This window comes from Schistocerca cancellata, chromosome 2 (genome assembly GCF_023864275.1).
Source record: "Schistocerca cancellata isolate TAMUIC-IGC-003103 chromosome 2, iqSchCanc2.1, whole genome shotgun sequence".
NCBI lineage: Eukaryota > Metazoa > Arthropoda > Insecta > Orthoptera > Acrididae > Schistocerca > Schistocerca cancellata.
Window position 1 is genome coordinate 653558260 of NC_064627.1, and position 21438 is coordinate 653579697.

Consider the following 21438-nt stretch of genomic DNA (forward strand, 5'->3'; position numbering starts at 1 on the left):
CTGTGTGAATCACATCATCGTTCTCAAAATGTATTCCACAAATGGCATCTTTTAATGGCCCAAGCAAGTGGAACTCCGAGGTGACTAGGTCAGGTGTGACAGCCGTGGATGGTCTCTCTCACCGCCGCAAATCGTGGAGCTCCGCCGAACCGCGCCCTGATGGCCTCACCCTCCCTGCCCAGCGACTAACTGTACTTCTGTTGACAGCAGATGCTGCATAGCTTTTGCACAAGCGTTTCTGAATATTCCCCACAGTTTCTTTCTTTTCAATGAGAAATTCTATGACAGCATGTTGCTTGTAACGTACATCACCATGGAGGTAAGAATAGAGGGAGACGCCCTGACGTGACAGCTGTGAAGCTATGTGAAGCCGAGGGTAGCCATGTCAATCCGACCAAAACATTGCTGCTGTAAGCTTGTGTGCATAGGCTTGTCGCTCGCTTTTGGAAGGATTTTGCGCTATTATGGTGACTTGTGTCGTGTTCGGATGTACGAATCGTTCTGATTGTGATGCGAAATCGAAGGGAATAACATTTCATGTGTAAGTTGTCTCGTTAAGTGTGATTTTACAACTTCATTGTGAATGAACGTGTGCTACATCGGAACTTGTACTATAGCGTGTTTTTCTCCTGCATGATTTTAGATTTCCTGAAAATGAAAGTCGGAAAGCTAGGATGCCGTGAGGAGGAAGAATTGGCGTGCGTCTAAATGGAGCACTATATGTTCTCAGCATTTCCGAGAAGAGGACATAGACCGAACTTCCCATTCAACAGTAAGGCCCCGAGAAAATGCTGTACCATCAGTTTTCCCTACACACCCAAAACATTTGCAAAAGGTATGTTAATTCAAATAATTAAATTCTTAGTTTTCAAGTTCATGTTTCAGTATAATACGTACGTATCGTCGATAATCGAAATGTTGAGTAACTCACTTTGTCTTCATCATGTACCAAATTAAAAGCTAACACTACACTAACTGGCGTAAAGTATAGGCCTAAACAGGACACTGTGTAGATTTGCCATTCTATGTACCGTATTTCAGTAAATATTGGTGGTAAAGAACAGTGTTTCCCAGTAGTGTAACGTAACTGAAATGTCCCAGTACGTATTACAAACAAGATGTATTTATGGGGCTTCGGAGGGAGGGTATAGCTAACTTAGTTTTCATTTTCTATTATTTAGTTTGTGATACACGTTTATTACTGAATTAACAAAATTGTATCGTTTACATTGAAGGCTAGCTATTCGTAATATTACATTAAAAACTATTTTTAATCATAAGAAACGCGGAATTTCGCCTTTAAGAGATTTTATTTTAAACAAAAACTTTGAAACAACCAATCTGATGACGTTACATGCGTGTATGGTGCAATTAGCGACTGTAATACACGCAGCGCTATAGCACACTGGCAATGTTTTGGTCAGAGTGTCATGGCAGCGAGCCACGCCCCCATGGCTTCAAAACGTAGTACGGCTGGGATACGTAGCGCCATCTCCCCTTATTCTTACCTCGATGTACATCACCTACAGACGCCATTTTGAAACTATCCTGCAGTTACGCTATCTGTCGGAAGTGATGGAAACTTGGCGCGCTCACTCAGGAGACGTCAAATAATTCATACGTAACGTTTAGCATTCGTAGCATTGTTTTCGGCTGAGAAAAAAATGCGGTGCATTACTTTCTGGGCAACTCTCGTATGTCTTACTCACCTGCAATCGTTTCAGTGAAGGCAGCTCGACCACTGTAGCCGTGGGTCCCTCCGCTAAGCGCAGCTCACAAGGAAATACCGCTGCCACATGGAGCTGTGAGACTGTTTAGGAGGAATGAGAGACGCGGGTGTAGTTGGTACTCCTTTATTGACTTGCCACTGCTGTGCTCTCCAGCAGCTGAGATGTGTACAAGCAAAACCATTCCTCTCTTTACAGCTGTACAGTGCTGTAGAGTCTCATGGGAAGCGAAAGCATTGAAACTGACAACGCTAGAAACAAAAGCTAAATTTGAAGTCTCAAATCGCAATATTTCCTTGTTCTTCGTTCTCCGCATTTTTTTTTGTTATGACAAATGAAGCTTGCTCTTTTTTTTTTTGCAATGAAACAGTTTTAAGGTGTTCGATATTGTCAGTATAATAATAATAATAACAATAATAATAATAATAATAATAATAATAATATCATGAACATATTGACACATTAGAGAAGCGTTAGTAGAAATTACTTTCTTTATCCCCGACTCTTCTCGCTGTTCGCTTCCCAGAGACTCCACGAATTTTTACAAAGTCCCATGGAAACCATCACAATTTTTCTTTGAACCTTTTTCAATTCTACGCGAGGGCACATTTACATTGTTTTATTTTCAAATTCGTGAAAATATAACCTAAGCTAAGAACATTCACCAGCATTAATGTACGTATAAAAGCATTATTCCCAGCGGCCTGGGCAGTGGCAGCTTACATATTGTGCGTTTTGGTTAGTACAATAACTGGGTAGTGGTGGTACTCTGTCTGTTTCTCCTACTATGTTGTGTGAAAATGTGAAAACTTTTTTTTTACGTGTTAAGGCAATTCAAAAGTGACGCGGATACGAATACAAAGCTCCACAACGAATACGCAATAAAAAACAACCTGTCGTCGCTTTCAGACACACCCGACCGGGACTACCGCTACTGCAAAATATATCGCCACACGCGCTGGCGTGCATTATTATTCACAAAAAAGTCTGTGGTATCACTCTTATTAAAGATAAAAACCTGACATTGAAAGTTAATTGAAACTGTTAATTTTACACACACGCACACGCATATGTACGGTGCTGTCCCTTGGCGATCAGGATTAACTGTACACCGATTCGCATCGCGGCGCGGTTAGTGCGTATCACGCACCTCTAGACCACGCCGTGCGGTGGCCCTTGATGTTCTCTCTTCGGCAACGAAGAGGGACGAAGAACTCCCGCCGTATTTTGCCAGGTCACCGGGACTAGCTTACTGTAAGCAATAATACAGCGCAAATACAGATTAGTTGCTAGCAGCCGTCTGGCTGCTGTGATCTCCCTACACGAATCACGTCGCTATGTACAAGTCGTTACGTCGGAAGTGCAGCATGTCTGTTCGGCCTTACAGAGTCGCCACATGTGCACAAATATACTTTCGTCTCTACACAGAAACTCTGCAGGACACTGTTCTTGATATCCCTACGTTTATGGACACTTTGCAGAGCGTACAAACAGAATGGGAAGAAGCTGATATTCCACTGTACCGTTTACACGAAAACCCGAATTCGGTTGAAACATAGGATCAGATTAACTACAATTGACACCAGACTGCTGCAGCTGAACGCAAGAGCTTCTGCTTGCGCATTAGCGAGGCTCTCGGATAAAGATATTGGAGGATATTCAAAGCTGCGCTCTGCAAGTAATGTCTCCTTTTATCGGAGAATACCAAGCGAAGTGTGTACCTGGCGATAGGATTGTCCCATGCTGTGCTTTGAACAGATAAATCTGCTCGTGTGACCAGGGGAAATGAAAAATGGAACACTAAGCATAACATCCTACCACCCGTAATTTTCTTCTCTCCCGAGAAGAAATGAAAAAAGAAAGAAAGAAAAAATACGCCCTTTTTCTATAATGCATCTCTAGTGCTGGCTGTATGCGCTGTTGGCATCAGTCACACATTTTGTTCTGCCTAGATATGATAAGACGTATTCAGTACGCTGCGTATGATCTTCAAATGCGCCTCACGACTGCAAGAGAAATTTTCTCCGATATATTAAGGCCCTTAAAGCTACTTGCAGTCTGCATGTGTAAGGACAACATCGACCATGAAATGTTTATACTTTTGCCTACAATATCGTGTTTTCATTCGTGCATCTACAACGAGCGGGAGGGAAATTGTCAAGTCCTGTGCGCAGTTTGTACTGGCTGGTCCTTTCATTTGCATTAGCTGCAAGTGAGAAGGCGCGCGGGCCTCCCAATAATTCGATTAGCCATTTACAAAAATCAGTACAATAAAGAGCACTTTCAAGAAAGGGCTTTCTCAACAGAAACACCTGCAGGCAGTTTCTGACAATTGTTCATTTGGAAATGAACAGTTCCGTCCTGCTATGCCGTTGATGGATACTCTGGTTCCCTAAGGTTAAAGTCCGACTTGTTGCAGACGTTTTATAACGGCACAAAAGTTACGGATTCTAACAGCAAGAGCCGTCAAGTGCCCTTCCCAAACTCTCACATATGTTGTCATATTGGTATCACGTCAAATACAGTACAAGACACGCCGACACACGGTCACAGTACTGCCTGGTCCCCAAAAAGTTTTCATCGTAGCACTTTATCGTATTTCTCGATGCTGAGAGGCACCCGTCACCCAGTGTCCGATGGCGGCAGTAGCTGAAGACACGGAGTAGCTGGACTGCGGCTGCCTGTGCCTGCACGGACCCTCTGGAGCCCCTGCGCGGCCGGCTACTCGGCGCCGCACCACGACAGCACCCTGCGCCGGGGCGGCGGCGGCGGCAGCGCGTCGTCCTCCGGGGCGTCCTCGAACTGGCGCGAGCCGCAGGGGCCCGCGCCGGCCGACTGCTACTGCTGCTCCAGCGAGTAGTGCCGCGACCGCTTCCACAGGCTGCGGAAGAAGCCGCGCTTGTGCCGCGACTCGCTGCCCATGCCTGCAACACCACAAGTTACAGACTGTTATAAACACCTGCACCACTAAAACATCACGCTAGCGGCTAGACAGTACAGTGGTGAAGCAATGCAACATGCGAATACTCGGCGTTGACCGGGTATTCGTGTATTCCGATCGCCGGCCAGGGTGGCCGAGCGGTTCTAAGCGCTACAGTTTGGAACCGCGCGACCGCTACGGTCGAATCCTGCCTCGAGAATGGATGTGTGTGATGTCCTTAGGTTAGTTAGGTTTAAGTACTTCTAAGTTCTAGGGGATTGATGACCTCAGAAGTTAAGTCCCATAGTGCTCACAAGGGAACCGCCCCATCGCACCCCCCTCAGATTTAGTTATAAGTTGGCACAGTGGATAGGCCTTGAAAAACTGAGCACAGATCAATCGAGAAAACAGGAAGAAGTTGTGTGGAACTATGAAAAAATAAGCAAAATGTACAAACTGAGTAGTCCATGCGCAAGATAGTCAACAGCAAGGATAGTGTTAGCACAGGAGCGCCGTGGTCCCGTGGTTAGCGTGAGCAGCTGCGGAACGAGAGGTCCTTGGTTCAAGTCTTCCCTCGAGTGAAAAGTTTACTTTTTTATTTTCGCAAAGTTATGATCTGTACGTTCGTTCATTGACGTCTCTGTTCACTGTAATAAGTTTAGTGTCTGTGTTTTGCGACCGCACCGCAAAACTGTGCGATTAGTAGACGAAAGGACGTGTCTCTCCAATGGGAACCGAAAACATTTGATTGCAAGGTCATAGGTCAACTGATTCCTCCACAGGAAAACACGTCTGATATATTCTATACGATATTGGTGACGGCATGTGCGTCACATGACAGGAATATGTTGTCGACCCACCGAACTTGTACACTTGGCGAATGGGTAAAAAGATTCTTCTACCTTGCCCGATTTAGGTTTTCTTGTGGATGTGATAATCACTCCCAAAAAAGTGATGAAAACATAAGAGTTTGTCACATAAACTGCAACAAATGAATGCAACAGTTTCACAGTCGCACAGTTTTCCCGTGCTCTGTCAAAACATATGTTTTTAACGTTTTCAAATTTTACCGTGTCTAGACCGTCTAGACCGTCAAATCCTACATATGTCCAAGCAAATCTGAACATGTCCTGGAATTTTGGAGAGCGGAGTTGATTATGTGTGAGCGCCTGAACTTTGGTAATTGACACCGACGAACAGACAATAATTGTCTGAAAATAAAAAATTAAACTTTTCACTCGAGGGAAGACTTGAACCAAGGACCTCTCGTTCCGCAGCTGCTCACGCTAACCACGGGACCACGGCACTCCTGGGCTCATAATGTCCTTGATTTTACCTATCCACTACTCAGTTCGTATATTTTGCTTATTTTTTTCATAGTTTCACACAACTTCTTCCTGTTTTCTCGATTGATCTGTGTTCAGTTTTTCAAGGCCTATCCACTGTGCCAACTTATAATTAAATCTGAGGGGAGTGCGATGGGGAGGTTCCCTTGTCAGAGCCATTTGAACCATTTTGTATTCCGGTCTTCTATTACAAAAGGAGACAAGCGGACTGCGTTTGTAGTGTAATATCAAAGGAAGAAGGATGCAAGAGTCGAGGTCGTAAGAGACGGGTGTAATATCATAGAAATTTCATTGACAATTATTCATGAAAACAGCATAAAATAATAAAACATTCAAAGAAATATACAGTGGGCTTCAGAGTCTTTGTATTAAACGTGCAGGGATAATAGATCACGTCACTGCGAACGGAGACAATTAGTATTTACAGGCTCTGGAAGCATGAGATTTGAACAAACTAGCAGGGTCTGCTGGTCTGTGTTTGAATGACATTCATTCACTCTTTCCCACCTCACTCGCATTGACTCACACAATCACTCTATCTCACACGCCTTAATACAATGGAGAAAAGGTGAAAGGTGCCTATTTGAAATGAACATTTCCCAGTGTAATTCAGGATCGCACATGTAAACAAAATATGTAACTCGTCTAGAAAAACTTATAACTGAGAAAATAACTGTTTAATCTATTTCAATTCAAAGTGTAGAAGGCTCTGTAAATGAAGGGGATAATTCCCTTGAATGTAGTCACGAGTAATTAATAGAAAATATAAATGTATTATTGTAATTCCTTATTTGAGAGTTTATTCTCAAATGAAATAACAGCTATGTACTAATATCGTAGTGTACTTGCTGTTCTGAGCAGACATACGTTTATATATGTATTTTCAGTTTTTATATGTAAATTTTAATTCTTAATTAATCAAAAAATGATTTCAAACAATTCAGAGGATTGTAAAAAAAATTAAAAAAAACTTGCCAGCAGCCATAAAAAGCTTAACAATCAATGAAATCCAGTTTAAGAGAAGCCTAAAGGATTTATTGGTGGCCAACTCCCTCTACTCCATTCATGAATTTCTCAGTAAAACCATCTGATATATATATATATATATATATATATATATATATATATATATATATATATATATATATATATATATAAGTACAATTAACGTCTGCACAATTTTAGTGTGTTCATTGTAAATAAGTATTATAATCGTTGTATTACACGTTTATTACCTTATAAATAAATAAAAATACTTTTTTATTTTAAATTCAGTGCATTAGTGTTTGTAAAATGACTCTTTCATATAGTGTTCATTAAAAAATGACGATCATTCCACTTGGGACCTGTGCAATGGTACATTAGCTTATTTGTTTTAGTTGTAAATATTTGTCATGTATTGTTGTTTTTCTGACATGTTCTACATCCTGGAGGACCTCCTCACTACGGGTCAATTGGAATGAAAGTAAATCTAATCTAATCTAATACCTGGGACTGAAACATAAATAAAACGACACAGAATCCAAAAGAAAGGTACGGGAAAATGTGACTGGCTGACCACTTATAAAAGATTTGGATGAGCGAGTCAACTTTTCATCTCATTTAGAGCATCTCTCTAAAATCTTAGGACACATGTTGGACAAATCACAAAACCTCAAAACTCTAACCGTATCTGTCTGAAAGCCATTTAAAATACCAAGCAGATTTGTCTGCAAATCTGACGCTGCCTTTTTGTCTGAAAATAAAGCACAGCCTGATGAAATGTGGCGCACGGTGGTCTGTACTCCACAAGCACCATACACTGGAGAGTCCTCTCGCCAGAACAAGAAGTCGTGCGTCATAGGGCTGTGGCCTATGCGAACACAATTAAGGAGAAACTTGTACAGTCTGTGTGGCTAGATGGAGCGTATTGTCTGTTACTTCCAACAACCCATCTTCCATCGACACATGACTCTGAGCCTCAACAGCTAGACGATAGCATGCACGTGGATGGCAACTGAACTGAGTATCATGACATGCCTCCTTGGCTGCTGCATGCACCGTTCTTTTTTCCGCAATATCCATGAACCGTGACACCTAGCAGAAAGGTATCTCCTTCTCCAGCTTTTGTAAGTGGAGAAGTGTTCTGGATATCCTGGAATACTTTACTGGCTGGATACAAGCGTTGCAGGGACACTCAGGGAGTCGGAACACAGAAGGAATTTGGCAGCTACAGCACATCTTATCTGCTTCTGCGCCCTCGGGATCGAGGATAATTTGGCATCGTATGCAGTGAACTTTGGGGGCAACAGAATCTTGAGGACACGATCAGGGAAAATAATAGAGGAGCTAACAGAATCCTCTTACTTAGACCCATCCATGAATATAGCTACATAGTTGCAGTGCTCATTTAAAATGTTGGAAAATATCATATTAAAAACACAAGCAGGAGAGCAATCTCTCCTGTACTGCACTCAGTCCAAAATTACTCTGGGCCCCTGCAGTCAGTTGAAACCCCGGATTTGAGCCTGTATGTGTCCTATACCACGTGACTTCAGCAGACACTTGTGTTCAAAAAAATGTTCAAATGTGTCTGAAATCTTATGGGACTTAACTGCTAAGGTCATCAGTCCCTAAGCTTACACAATATTTAACCTAAATTATCTTAAGGGAAAACACACACACCCATGCCCGAGGGAGGACTCGAACCTCCGCCGGGACCAGCCGCACAGCCCATGACTGCAGCGCCCTAGACCGCTCGGCTAATCCCGCGCGGCAACTTGTATCCCAAATGGCGTCAATGACCCTGGACTATTGGTAAAGGGGCATTCCATAGTTGGATGAGCGATGGTATAGTATGCTGGGGAAGTGGGAGTAGCGAGGAATGTATATGCTCGACACACCACGAGAAGCTGCCGCCGGACTGGAAGTCTCGATTCACCAGCCTCAGCACGCAGATGGGGTATAGGGCTGGTCCTGTAAGAGCCTGTGGCCAGTCTGATCCTTTCATGGTGTACAGCATCAATTGTCTTCAGGTAAGAAGGCCTCACTGACCCGTACAATGTGCATCCATTCTGCCGGTCGTTGTGACCGAGCGGTTCTAGACGCTTCAGTCCGGAACCGCGCTGCTGCTACGGTCGCAGGTTCGAATCCTGCCGCGGGAATGGATGTGTGTGATGTCCTTAGGTTAGTTAGGTTTAAGTCTAGGGGACTGATGACCTCAGATGTTAAGTCCCGTAGTGCTTAGAGCCATTTGAACCATTTTTGCATCCATAATCCAGCAGCAATCGCACAAAAGCCCTATAAAACTGGAGCAGACGCACCATGTCTACCACAGAAAATTGACAAGAGTGATTTTCCACAAGAAAAGCATACAAATGTCTCTAAGCGGAGAAGGAGAGTCATGAAACTTAAATTTTGCTCGACCCATCCAGTTCCTCGCAGAGCAGATAACTTGGTTAAGGCCACACATTGTACATAAGCACGCAGCAGAGTGCCTATGCCCTGCGGCGTCTAAGGGGCATAACCGATGGAGAAGGACGTCTAGTGTCGCCAGGAAGCATCATCGAACATTTTGTCTCCAACAGAAGTTGTTCCGCATGACATGATCTATCACCCATAGACATTTGATGCAAAATCTTTGAAACACCAAGAATATACACAAATAGGTAAGTACAGCACCCAAAATAAAAAACAAAGTATGAAAATTGCACAGTTCACTATAATATTGATTTAACTCAAAACATCATTATAAACAATATTTTTAGTTTCACCTCCAGGCCACAGGATGAATAAATTCTTGAGTGGGCGATGTGGCGGCGAACCAATAGGATTAAGTTTGATGGAAATGGCTTCAGGCGTTACAGAGATGCTGATATGTCATTGTATTTGCACACCTCCCCATCCTCCCTTCCCCTCCCCTCTCCCCATAATCCAGAGGACGGAACGTCATCGGGATTGTCACCTAACGACCCCCAGATATAAGGGTTCGATACTTATATCGATCGATAACGAATATCTTTACTTATCATCGCATGTCACTCTCAACCCACCGCTAGAGGATGTAGTTGTATATTAGCCCCACAGTATTTTTATATAAACAGTTATACAAATAATGAGTTATGTATATACAAAATTTAATAGAAATTGCTCCAAACGTTCCTCAGCTACGTTTCTATGTCGTCCCATTCCATCTCCACCGCCACCCCTATCGAAGGTAGACAATTCTTGTTCGCACATTGCTTCTGTCCACATAGTGAGTTGTGTACCAAGTTTGTTTGAAATCTATGCATTGGTTTAGGAGGAAATATGACTCATGCATACACACATACATTAATTTCTATAATATATACACAGATTACGCAGGAAAAAGATGAAAATACTTTTACAATAAAAGCAGCTTATTATTGTGATTTTTGGTGTGCTGAATCGTAATACGCTACCACCTACTTTTTTTTCACAGTATTGGAAGTCTAGTTATGTTAGGAGATTACTGGGGGTCACTTCACCGAGGAGACGTGCAAAAGGCCATTAGACGCCTTTTAGGGAAGAGAGAAACGAAGCCAATGGTCACATAACACCTGTTTAATAAAGGCGTATTTTGATGTTAAGACTGTAATATTAATACTAATATGGAGTACAACTTGTTCTACAAGGTACTGGAAGCTGATTTTGTAATTCATATACCGATTTGTGGCCCCAAGTGCTCCAGAGTTGCTTCTATATTTTCTGGTTTGTGTTATCTTAGCAACGTCAATGAACTGTTTTGACCGAAAACATTGAAATTACGAAATGCATACGAGTCAAAGCGTTCACTAGCACATGTCAACATCCCTCTCAAAAATTAAGGTAAGTACCTGGCTGGAAGACATATACAATTATATTACTGAGAACATTCACAGCTACATTTGTGTTTAAGGATTTTTCAGCATCGTAAAGATGGCTGTGGCTGACGGTCGTTGTATAATGCCATGGAAACAAGAAAGTATTTCAATGGATCACCAGGTCGTTAGCTCTAGGCGATGAAATCTACTGACAAATAACTCGCTAATAATATTTACTTGTTTACTGGCGCGTTGTGAAAGCTTTACTCCATTAACATTACGTAGACAATCAGTTTACATCACTGAAGTGCGTTTCTGATTTTATGGTACGTCATCGAAGTGTTACAGGTTTTTCTTTTGTATAAAAACAGTACGCATGTTACAAGACATAGTTACTACCATTGTAAATTAAGGCTATAGATTACTTTCGGTAATATTTCTTGCTGCTTACTTATAACACATCGCATGTCAGCACTATATTACTTCACAGAGTAACACAGGCAAAGAGATTCTTTTTTGGAATATTTTGGCAGAGTTAAAACATACTCAGAGCATTCGTTAATTACGTTCGACAATATCCTCCACGAAGATTTTTGCTAGTGTCAACCCGATAAATACTATGGGGAGCCGAACGACGTTTTCTGTGATGTGTCGTAAGTAGGCAATAAGCAGTGTTTTGGAATCAACATTTAACAGTTAACTCCCAAGAAAAGTACATACTCGCTATGATATGTGCTGTGACCTCATTTGGCAAATACGCAACACTTCGCAGTAATTTCACATCGGCATCACCTACAACAATAATTCCTGTCATTATTGATCCTTGAACGCCATGTGTACACCCCCATCTCTCATCACCACCGCCCCCCCTTCCCCCCATCACACACCAAATATCATCTTCACTTTTTCCCAATCCTCTTTTCACCGACACGTTTGTTATTTTATGTTTCCGTACAAGTACTGTGTTTACCGTTCAAGATCTGCATGGTTCGTATTAGAAGACTACGGTCCCTTGCAGATCAGATACAGGGTGCTTATAATTAAATTTTAGTTACTCACAGAGGTGCGTTGTGGGTCGAAATTATCGTATGACAGCGAAACTTGGTAGATATGCTAATGCGTTACTGCGGAACCGATTTACACTAAAAAAAAAAATCCAACAGTGGCCATTAGGTGAAAATCTGGCGCCACTGTATATTGTTCGTATGACTGTATGACATCCACGCTGTCGTTTTACAAGCTATAAAGTCAATGAACAGAACGCTTATCGAAAAGAGAGACCGTGCGCTGTTAGTGAAATTGTTTTATGTGAACGGCAGCAGTTATAGTGCTATATTGAGAGAGTATCGCCGACTGAAAGGTCTGAGGAGCGGCCTCATGTCGTTAAATGGCTTAAAGAAAAGGATACTAAAATTCGAAAACACAGGTGAGTTTAGTGTGGCAGCTGGAATAGGAAAGCGTCCTATCCCGGTAGAATTTCTTGACGAGGTTTCTCTTGCTGCAACTCACAACGCAGTATGTGCCCCGGTTAGTGCTAGTGTTCGAGCAGTGTCACGAGAATTGTCCACAGTACTGAAAGTTTTGCGTTCGATTTTACACTGGTACCCGAACAAGATCTAGACAGTGCAGCAACAGAAACTTCATGATGAGCAGCAAGGTTCTGAATTTGCTGTTCGGTTTCGGCCACAGATCGAAGTTGATGGTATGTGGCTGGGCAATTTTCTACGGAGTGAGAGGCACATTTTACGCTATATGACGCAGTGAATAAACAGACCTGCCAAATTTCGGGTACTGTCAAACGGCGTGTTCATCACGAATAGCCACTACAGTCACCGCATGTGACTGGTGTGGATTCACAAGCACCTTTACTTTCGGTCCGTTCTTGTTTGAAGAGAATACATCCAGAGGGTTTGTCGGGTGCACCGTGACGTCTCCATGTTATCGCAGTTCTTCGTACAGCATGCGATCCCTGCTTTGGAAGAGCGCAGCTGTGTGGAAACCACTGCTTTCATGCAACGAAGGCCAACACCTCATGTCGCTCGCCCAGTCGAAGATATGCTTAATGCAATCCTCCAGCAACCGGTTGTCCCAAGAGGTTTACCAGATGGACAGCTTGCAAGATTACCTGCTATGAATCCATGTGACTTTTGTCTCTAATGGTATCTAAAAGAACGCGTCTACCAGAAGCACGTTCGGTCTCTGTATCAACTGAAAAGCATTATACAGGAACGCTGTACTGCTTGTCTCCTGGAGCAGACACTTCTGCTATAAACTTTCGTGAAAGTGAACTTAATTTACCACGAAAAACTTTGTTACGAGTTAGAAAGTGCCATAAACTTCAACGTTCAAATGTGTGTGAAATCTTATGGGACTTAACTGCTAAGGTCATCAGTCCCTAAGCTTACACACTACTTAACCTAAATTATCCTAAGGACTAACACACACAACCAATGCCCGAGGGAGGACTCGAACCTCCGCCGGGTTCAGCAGCACAGTCCATGACTGCAGCGCCTAGACCGCTCGGCCAATCCCGTGCGGCTGCTATAAACTGATAATGACGAACTTTCTTTACAAAAGTGTTACGAAAAATATTAATTAAATGTGTCATGACCTACAAAAAACCGTTATATGGGAAACTAATATCTATGATCATTGTCATTGTTAGAACAAATACTCTGATAATTTTTTTTCCTCACTTCTTCTTCCTCTTCTTCGATTTCTGAGCGTGCTGAAGGTCAAACGTGATTGCTGTAAGTGTAATTTGGTAATTTCAAGCAACCTAATTTTGTACTCTCTATTTGTAGTATTTGCTAACCCCACCAGCTTACACTTTAAGAAGTGCCTGTGAATATTTTAAATAACGAGCGAGAGGCGCAGGTGCTATTCGTATTGTTGTCGGCCATCTTAAGACGGATAACGTTATTTCACTATAACCGATTAGTAATATTCAATTCAGACTTGCTTAAAGAAAAATACTAATAATACTCCTTCAGAGTGGATAGGCATTGCTTAATTTCAAGGAATTTTACGTAAAAACATTGTGCTTGTTTGTGCTGATAGAATCTGTAGCAAAGACGATGTTTTGTCAGTACTTAAACAAAGCAAATATTTATCGAGATAAGTTTCAAATATTATGAGATGCTACGACGTAACCCATGTTAGCTGGATATTTTATTAAAGAACTATATTTGGTATTTAATAAAAAGATAGCCCTGAGAGCTTATCGGTCGGAACTTAAAGCTCTAACCACCAAAGACAGTTTAACACTGTGTGGTTGTAGTTTGTGCGTGTAGGTGAGACGTATTTTCTGATAAAGCAGATGAACGATTAATAGATTTTACCAATGAAGAGAACTGCTATTAAGCATGTGCATGCTGCTTCAATTTAAAGTAAATTTCAGAGGTATGTATTTTAATACTTCAAGTGCTCGCAGATTGTTTTCAGTGTATATTACGCAAACAATGTTAAACTAGGCCCACATACAAAGATTTACTGTACATAAACAAGCTTTATCAGATTCGTACGATAAGTTTCACAGCGTGTGCATCTCTTTACAAAACATTAATGTATACAGACAGACATTCTACACGCCACCACACGGTACACAACACAACACGTTCCGCAGATTCTACCTGAACAACTGCGAGTTTTACGGTTGCAGTATCTTGGATACGTCGCCTATGCTCATACTGAGCAAACTGTGTAAGCGGCGGTTAATAACAAAATCAGTATTATGTCTTTTTTCATTTGTTTGACCTCTCCCACCCACATCCCCTTCGTACTCCATTCAGTATGGAAACATTTCTATATGACTTTCCTGTATTCACAGCGCCAGATATGTGACTTGTGGCCAAAATTGGAACTAATTTGTTATCCATCGTAAATCGGTTCCTCATGAATGGCTTTACGATACCTACCAAGTTTCGCTGCCATACGATAATTACAGCCCACACTGTGCCTCCCGAAGTAACTGCACTTTACTTATAACCACCCGGTACCATATTCCTTCTCAATAGCTCTTTCAGCACTGGTGAAGGGACGTCGTTACTTGATCAACAATAGGAAACTCCTTTAGTCATTAACTCTGAGAAATCCAGTGTCTGTCATGTTATGAAAGCTGAAGGAAGCAAATATCCAGTTCTGCAAGGCAGCCCAGAACCACGTAAATACCCTGGATTACGACCGCAGTAATAAAACAACGAACGAACTCCGTCGCTGCTAAAAGCAAATGCGATATTCGCAGTTACTACCGGCACAGCGACAGTGCGAAAGCGCGACACGGCTGCACGTCGTGCCACGCCCTTGCGTCACCAGCGGCGTAATTTCGCCTCTGCGGATGCATCACTTCGAGACTAGGAGCCCGGTGCGGTCACGTCAGCCGATGTCGCGCCGGCGCGGACGCACCCAGCACTTGCGACACGGCAGTATCGCGCTCGCAATAGGAAGCCCCACAGCTCTTACTTAACGCTCTGTCGCCAGACAGGAAAATGGTGTCTCCACGCTGTTTTGCCGCGAGGAGGAAACAGCTGATGCAATCTGGCAATCAGTGCCAAACAAACCTTGGGAAGCGCACAGCTGAGCAACGGCGCGTATGGCAGGCAGTGCGTGTCTAAAGGCAAAGTTTATTCGCAGACTGCCTCACATTAGTCACAACATCCATAATATTTCGCAATATCGCGGCCAAGGTATTAAAACGAGGTTCCTGCCAAGTGACAGTATGCAACAGGGCGAGCGTTTTGCCGAACGTGAAAATTTCGGACCCAATAAAGGGTTTCTCCTTAAATGCAACGATGCAATTTTTTTAACGTTTTCGATAGCTTCTGAAACGGGATGTGCAGTGATACAGTTAGGAACGTACCCAGCGAGGGGTAGGAGACGGGAGCTTTCCTCTCTAGAAAGGAAATCCTCGCCACCCGAGCTCATAATCCGCCCCGCCAAAGAGACAAGACTTCTCAATTCGGTATGATTTTGAAGAACCCCAGAATATGAATGGGTGTTGACTAATTGCAAGTATATATACAGCTTGGCTTGTTTTGAAATCAGCCTTATGCAAACACAGTTAATTTATTTTTTATTTTTATATTTACCCAAATGAGTTTCGACACCTATGTGTCATCTTCTGTGGGTCAAATTTTTAGTTCTGTAAAGTACAATATAAAATTTATAATAATTTATCTATTGTAGGCCAAAGAATTACAATATGTGCATTTTTCTTCGTTTTGTTTAGGCACTCACCTTAAAATTACATCGATAAATGAATTTCATTATTATTCATCGGTTTTTGTGCCCTTTTTGAGTCTTTTTTTTTTGGCACATGTCATCTGCAAACTAACCATGAGGAAAATTACACACTAATTTTCTTCATGGCTAGTTTGCAGATGACAAGCTAAACGACTAAAAACGACTAAAAACGGGCACAAAAAGCGATGAATAGTGATGTAGTTGATTTAGCAATATAATTTTAAAGTGGGCGCCTAACCAAAACAAAGAAAAATGCACATATTGTTATTCTTAGGCCTAAAATAGATAAATTATTATAAGTTTGATATTGTACCTCACAGAAATAAAAATTTGACCCACAGGAGACGAACATAGGTGTCGAAACTCGTCTGGGTAAATATAAAAATAAAAAATAAATAACTTTGTTTGCATAATGCTGATATTCAAAACAACACAATTTTAAATCGCAAACACAGATAAACATCAAGAGGAGCTTCAAACCTTAGTAAAGTGAGTCTATCTAACCACGTCTCTAAACTACGAGGGCGAGCTCTTTTTAATAAAGCGAAATTTATTATTTATTCTTCATGTATCATGTTTGTTTCTCAACATAGTCGCCTTCGCGACGAACAAATTTCTCCCAGAGACCAGTTTGTTGATACCGTCACTATAGAATGTTTGTTGAGAGAGCTACAACCTCACCTCTGCCTGCATCTCTTCAATACTATCAAAATGAAGTTCTCGATGACATTCTGTAAGTTAAGGAAACAGATGAAAAACGTATTGGACCAAATCGGTACTGTACGGAGGGTGATCGATGACAGTGAACCCAAGATGTCGGATTGTCGCAGATATCTCAGCGCTCGTGTACGGTCTGTCAACGTTATGCAGAAGAAGTGTTCCTTGTGTTGACGAACTATTCGAATTCGAACCTCGATTACAGCACGATGTTTCTCATGAACCGACATAGTTCCTTTACAAACGCCAAGCTACACGCTACATTTTGAAGCCCTCTGTGGTGGGGGGTCAGCGAAGTGGGAACGTTGACCGAGTAATACGCTTTACATGTAATACCTCAACTGATATTGAAAGCAGAATAAAAACTTCGGAGGATTACTTTTCAGCACATCCTCATATTTCGTCATTCACCGTGGAACTAACGTGAGCTGCCCCCCCCCCCCTTTCTCATCACCCCCCTGCCATGCTCTTGGATAGAGCAAACGTTTATGCTGACAGTGAAAATTTTCACAAAGTAATAAGTACTAAATGTGAGCTCGAAGTCTGCTTGCACTGCACTGTTTGCAGGCTACATTCAGAAAGGAAGTGAAGCTGAGATCTCACGCCAGCAGACTACAACTCCACATTTAGTTCAGTTTCCAGTCCTCCGGTAAAAGTTCCATTGTGTACGTATTATCATTTTAGTGTCATCGTGGCGAGCTATCGAAAACACACCGCTCCACACAAGAAAACTAATGTTGTTTCCATATCTCGGTATATGGAACAGAAAACGGAAAACTGAAAAGTACTCACCACATTTCGATCTCTATGACCATTTTGTAGTATTGGGCTTGTTATGGGTGACTCACGCTGTATAACCGACCCGTTGTTCATACGTAATCGTCAAGCGTTTCTTAAAAAGACTTACCTTGATTTTTACGGTGTTTTCGTCTCCCTGTAAATGGTAAGCAGAATTTGCCTGTATTCATGTATCACTTGATTGATCTCCGTTGGTGAGATAAAGGAAAAAAAAGAACCAAAAATAAAGATTGCTCATGCACATCTCATCGGCACCAAGGCAATTGCATATTCAATGCTACCGTGAGTGAATAAAAACGCAAGCATCCCAGCATTCGTTTTAAAATCATGGTGAGCCAAACGAGTCTTTAACCTAATCCTGAAAAATATGAGTCCAGCTTCTTAATCACTACGTTATATTGTTTGGTGTAGCAAAGAGCGGTTATGTGGAAGAAACGATCCTGGAACAGATGGTTGAAATACATCGCACCACGACCATTCAGCTAATAAGGGGAGTAAGAATTGCAACACAGTGCATATTTTATTCTTTGTTTTTCTTGAAGCGGTATAAGAAATCGTTGACGAGGACTACTCCGTTGTCGGATGACTCTCTTAAGGTTGAGAGATTGGTGCTTCTCGAGACTTCGACTGAAGGTTCCTGTTACATGTAAGCGTAATCTTCCGCGGCCGTTGTAACTGTCAAAATTCTTCTGGACAAGTCACCGCTTTGTCAATGTGTAAAATTTTCTCCAACGTTTCTGGCACTGTTTTAACGGCGTTCCTCAGGGTGGTTTTGCTAACATACTGCAGTAACAAAAACACCTTGAGGAAGGCCATGTGCAACAATGACCCAAACGTCGTGGAAAACTTTACACATGACAAAGCGGTGACATACGCAGAAGAATTTTATTGACTGCTTCCCATTTTAGCCAGCCGGGGTGGCCGAGCGGTTCTAGGCGCTACAGTCTGGAACCGCGCGACCGCTACCGTCGCAGGTTCGAATCCTTCCTCAGACATGGATGTGTGTGATACCCTCAGGTTAGTTATGTTTAAGTAGTTCTAAGTTCTAGGGGACTGATGACCTTAGAAGTTAAGTCCCATAGTGCTTAGAGCCATTTGAACCATTTTTTCCCGTTATACCATTCTTTGATATCTATGAACAAGGAAAGACGGACGGTGGTATGCAGTTCCTTATAGACAGACTGTAACGCCAACGTCCCAGTTTAAATTGATATGCGGTGAGGTAAGTGACAGTGTCGATAATGATTAGTTTCTCGGCTTTCACGCTCTTTACCCCTCTGGCTCCAGACTCACTTGTATCGACGTGCGCACAAATGTACACTGCAGAAGCACGGTTTCCTGTCAGCCATATGACACAGATACATGCTTGACACATTACGTCGAAGAAAGTAACGGTGCCTTACCCCAGAATTTCAGTGACGCCTATCGACGGAGCTGGGTCAAGCGTTCAGTTTAGCGCTAACGACCAGGCAATTTCAGATCTCTTTCCAGCTATCTTTTCTTATGTGCTCTAGAGGTTCAGCAAATAGTTTCTCATTCTTTCTGCTAGTATTGCTCTTCAGTTAACGCATGGAAGGTTAAATTGTAACAGACAACGAAAAAATGTGATTTAGCATGTCTCAACAGAGAGGTATGCTGCCGCTAGAAGAATATTTTACTGTGAATCTACATGCGAACCACTTCGCTATAAATTTTGATTTTTGTGAAACCTAGATAGGAGCAATTTAGTTCACCTACTATCGAACTGCAATAATCACTAACAGCAATATATTCCTAATAACGAGAGTATGCATCAGTTAGCTCAATAAACTTCCTGTACGTTATTTATTAACGTGTTACTAAGACATTAGCTAGTGTTTTAGGAATTAAGTCGGGTTGAATCTGCATTCTGACCCCTTCAATCTAGAAACTGCAAGAGTTACAGCCACAATCTGAAAAAGTTGGATGTTGTTTATAGGGATTCATACCTCATTCGGTAAAAACGGAAGCCTTACATGATCATTTTGTTGTCCGTCTGTCTGTCCGTCCGTCTGTTAAAACCGCTTTTCCTCATGAAAGGGTACATGTATCAAGCTGACATTTATATCAAATACCAAGGGCTGCCGTCCCTTGGCGATGTGAAAAATTTAAGCTTCTAAGTCAAGGTAGTCAAAACGTACGGCCATTTATGTCGTATATTTTAATACTCGTAAACTCCCTCACAAAAACCTATGCATGAACTATATATATACATAACTAGCGAATCCGCCAGTGCTTCAGAATGGTTCAAGTGACTCTGAGCGCTATGGGACTTAACTTCTAAGGTCATCAGTCCCCTAGAACTGAGAACTACTTAAACCTAACTAACCTAAGGACATCACAAACATCCACTCCCGAGGCAGGATTCGAACCTGCGACCGCAGTGGTCGCGCGGTTCCCGACTGTAGCGCCTAGAACCGCTCGACCACCCCGGCCGGCGCCAGTGCTTCGCAATTGCTAAATAACTGTAGAAACTGGATGTACATCCTCAACTTCTTTCACTCCTCTCTCTGCCCATCTCTCCTCCCCCACTCTTTGCCCATCTCCCCCCCCCCCCTCTCTTTGTGCATCATCGCCCATTTCCTCCACCCCCTCTCTATGTCAATTTCCTCCCCCCTCTCTCTCTCTGTTCTCTTACCACTTTGTTTCAAATTGAGCCTTGTGTATTCTTATTGCAAACGAAATCTTGAGCGGGAAGTGGGGTTGCTTAAAATGAATATTTTGCGATCATTGGTATACGGTGTATGAGAAAGACCCTCAGTGTAATAGCTTCAATGACAATATTTCGCATAGTTTTAATATGCGAATGGATACGATTACAAAGTTTTAGGCATTGAGATTTCGTAGTAGTATTCTAATAATAAGCCGATAAGTCATAAATACAACTTTCCTGTTTTCTGTAAAACGAACGGTGAGGAATAAAACAAAACAGCAAGTTGTTGTGTATACGAATGTTCTTTTGAAACTGTGTGTAAGGAGAATGAATACATATGGGAGAAACAATTTGTATAATGATGCATGTCCTGCTATAGTGGCTGAAGCTGGCTGCGAAATAGAAAACGAAACTATACATTTTCACAGAACAGCTCAATATTTTCTTTCTCGCAGTCAGGTTTAATAGGAAACCTGTACAACAACATTTTAAAATATACAGTTTTCAGTCTGTGCGTCAGGTTGTGTGTTAGCACGTCGTGTAAATTTGTAAAGTAAGTAATCAAGAAAATTCGGAGATTTTTGTGTTACAATGCTTCCCATTTATGTATTAGAAATGTATTTATATATTACGTGTGTTTAAAATTATATAGCCCACTTCTGTCCGAATAGATGTTCGAGTATCCTGAAAAATTTGAAATAAATGAGTCACGAAATTTTGGAGACTTCTGGTATCTTCGGTTACTCTTCCAGTATTGTATTTGTGTATTATATATATTAAAAAGCATATAGCCTATATCTGTCCGAATGTTCATTAGAGTAACGCGTAAAAATGTGAAGTAAAATTGTCAGGTACTTTTTTGTGACTGCTGGCTTTCTCGGAGTATTTCACCTATGAAATCTTCCCGTTTTATCAGCCGAGTGGCGTTGTCGTCTTACTGCAATGTTTCAATGGATTCCGTATCCATCATCTTCAGGCAAAGTGAAGTTTTAGAAACAACGTTTGATCTTTATGTGTATTACATATATAAAAGAATACATGTGGCCAATGTCTGTCCGAATGTTTATTACAGTATTGTGTGAAAATTTGATGTAAATTGGTTAAGTACTTTTCGAGATTTCTGGTGCCAACGTTAAACAACGACATTTCTTTGTATAGGAATGTAGTTTAAGTTTGTGCGGAACCCTTAGAATGCAAGTTCTACTCGAATTCGTCC

At 41.9% G+C, this 21438-nt stretch overlaps 1 protein-coding gene across 1 annotated transcript in view; it reads right to left on the reverse strand.

Moving 5' to 3' along the window:
• Window positions 1–1837: 1837 nt before the first annotated feature.
• Window positions 1838–21438, reverse strand: part of LOC126157321 (mediator of RNA polymerase II transcription subunit 1.1) — a 1177938-nt gene continuing 1158337 nt past the window's right edge. Inside the window, exon 13 of the mRNA XM_049916368.1 lies at window positions 1838–4651. Within this exon, the coding sequence (XP_049772325.1) occupies window positions 4566–4651 (86 nt within the window). The 3' untranslated portion in view covers window positions 1838–4565. The remainder of the gene's footprint in view (window positions 4652–21438) is intronic.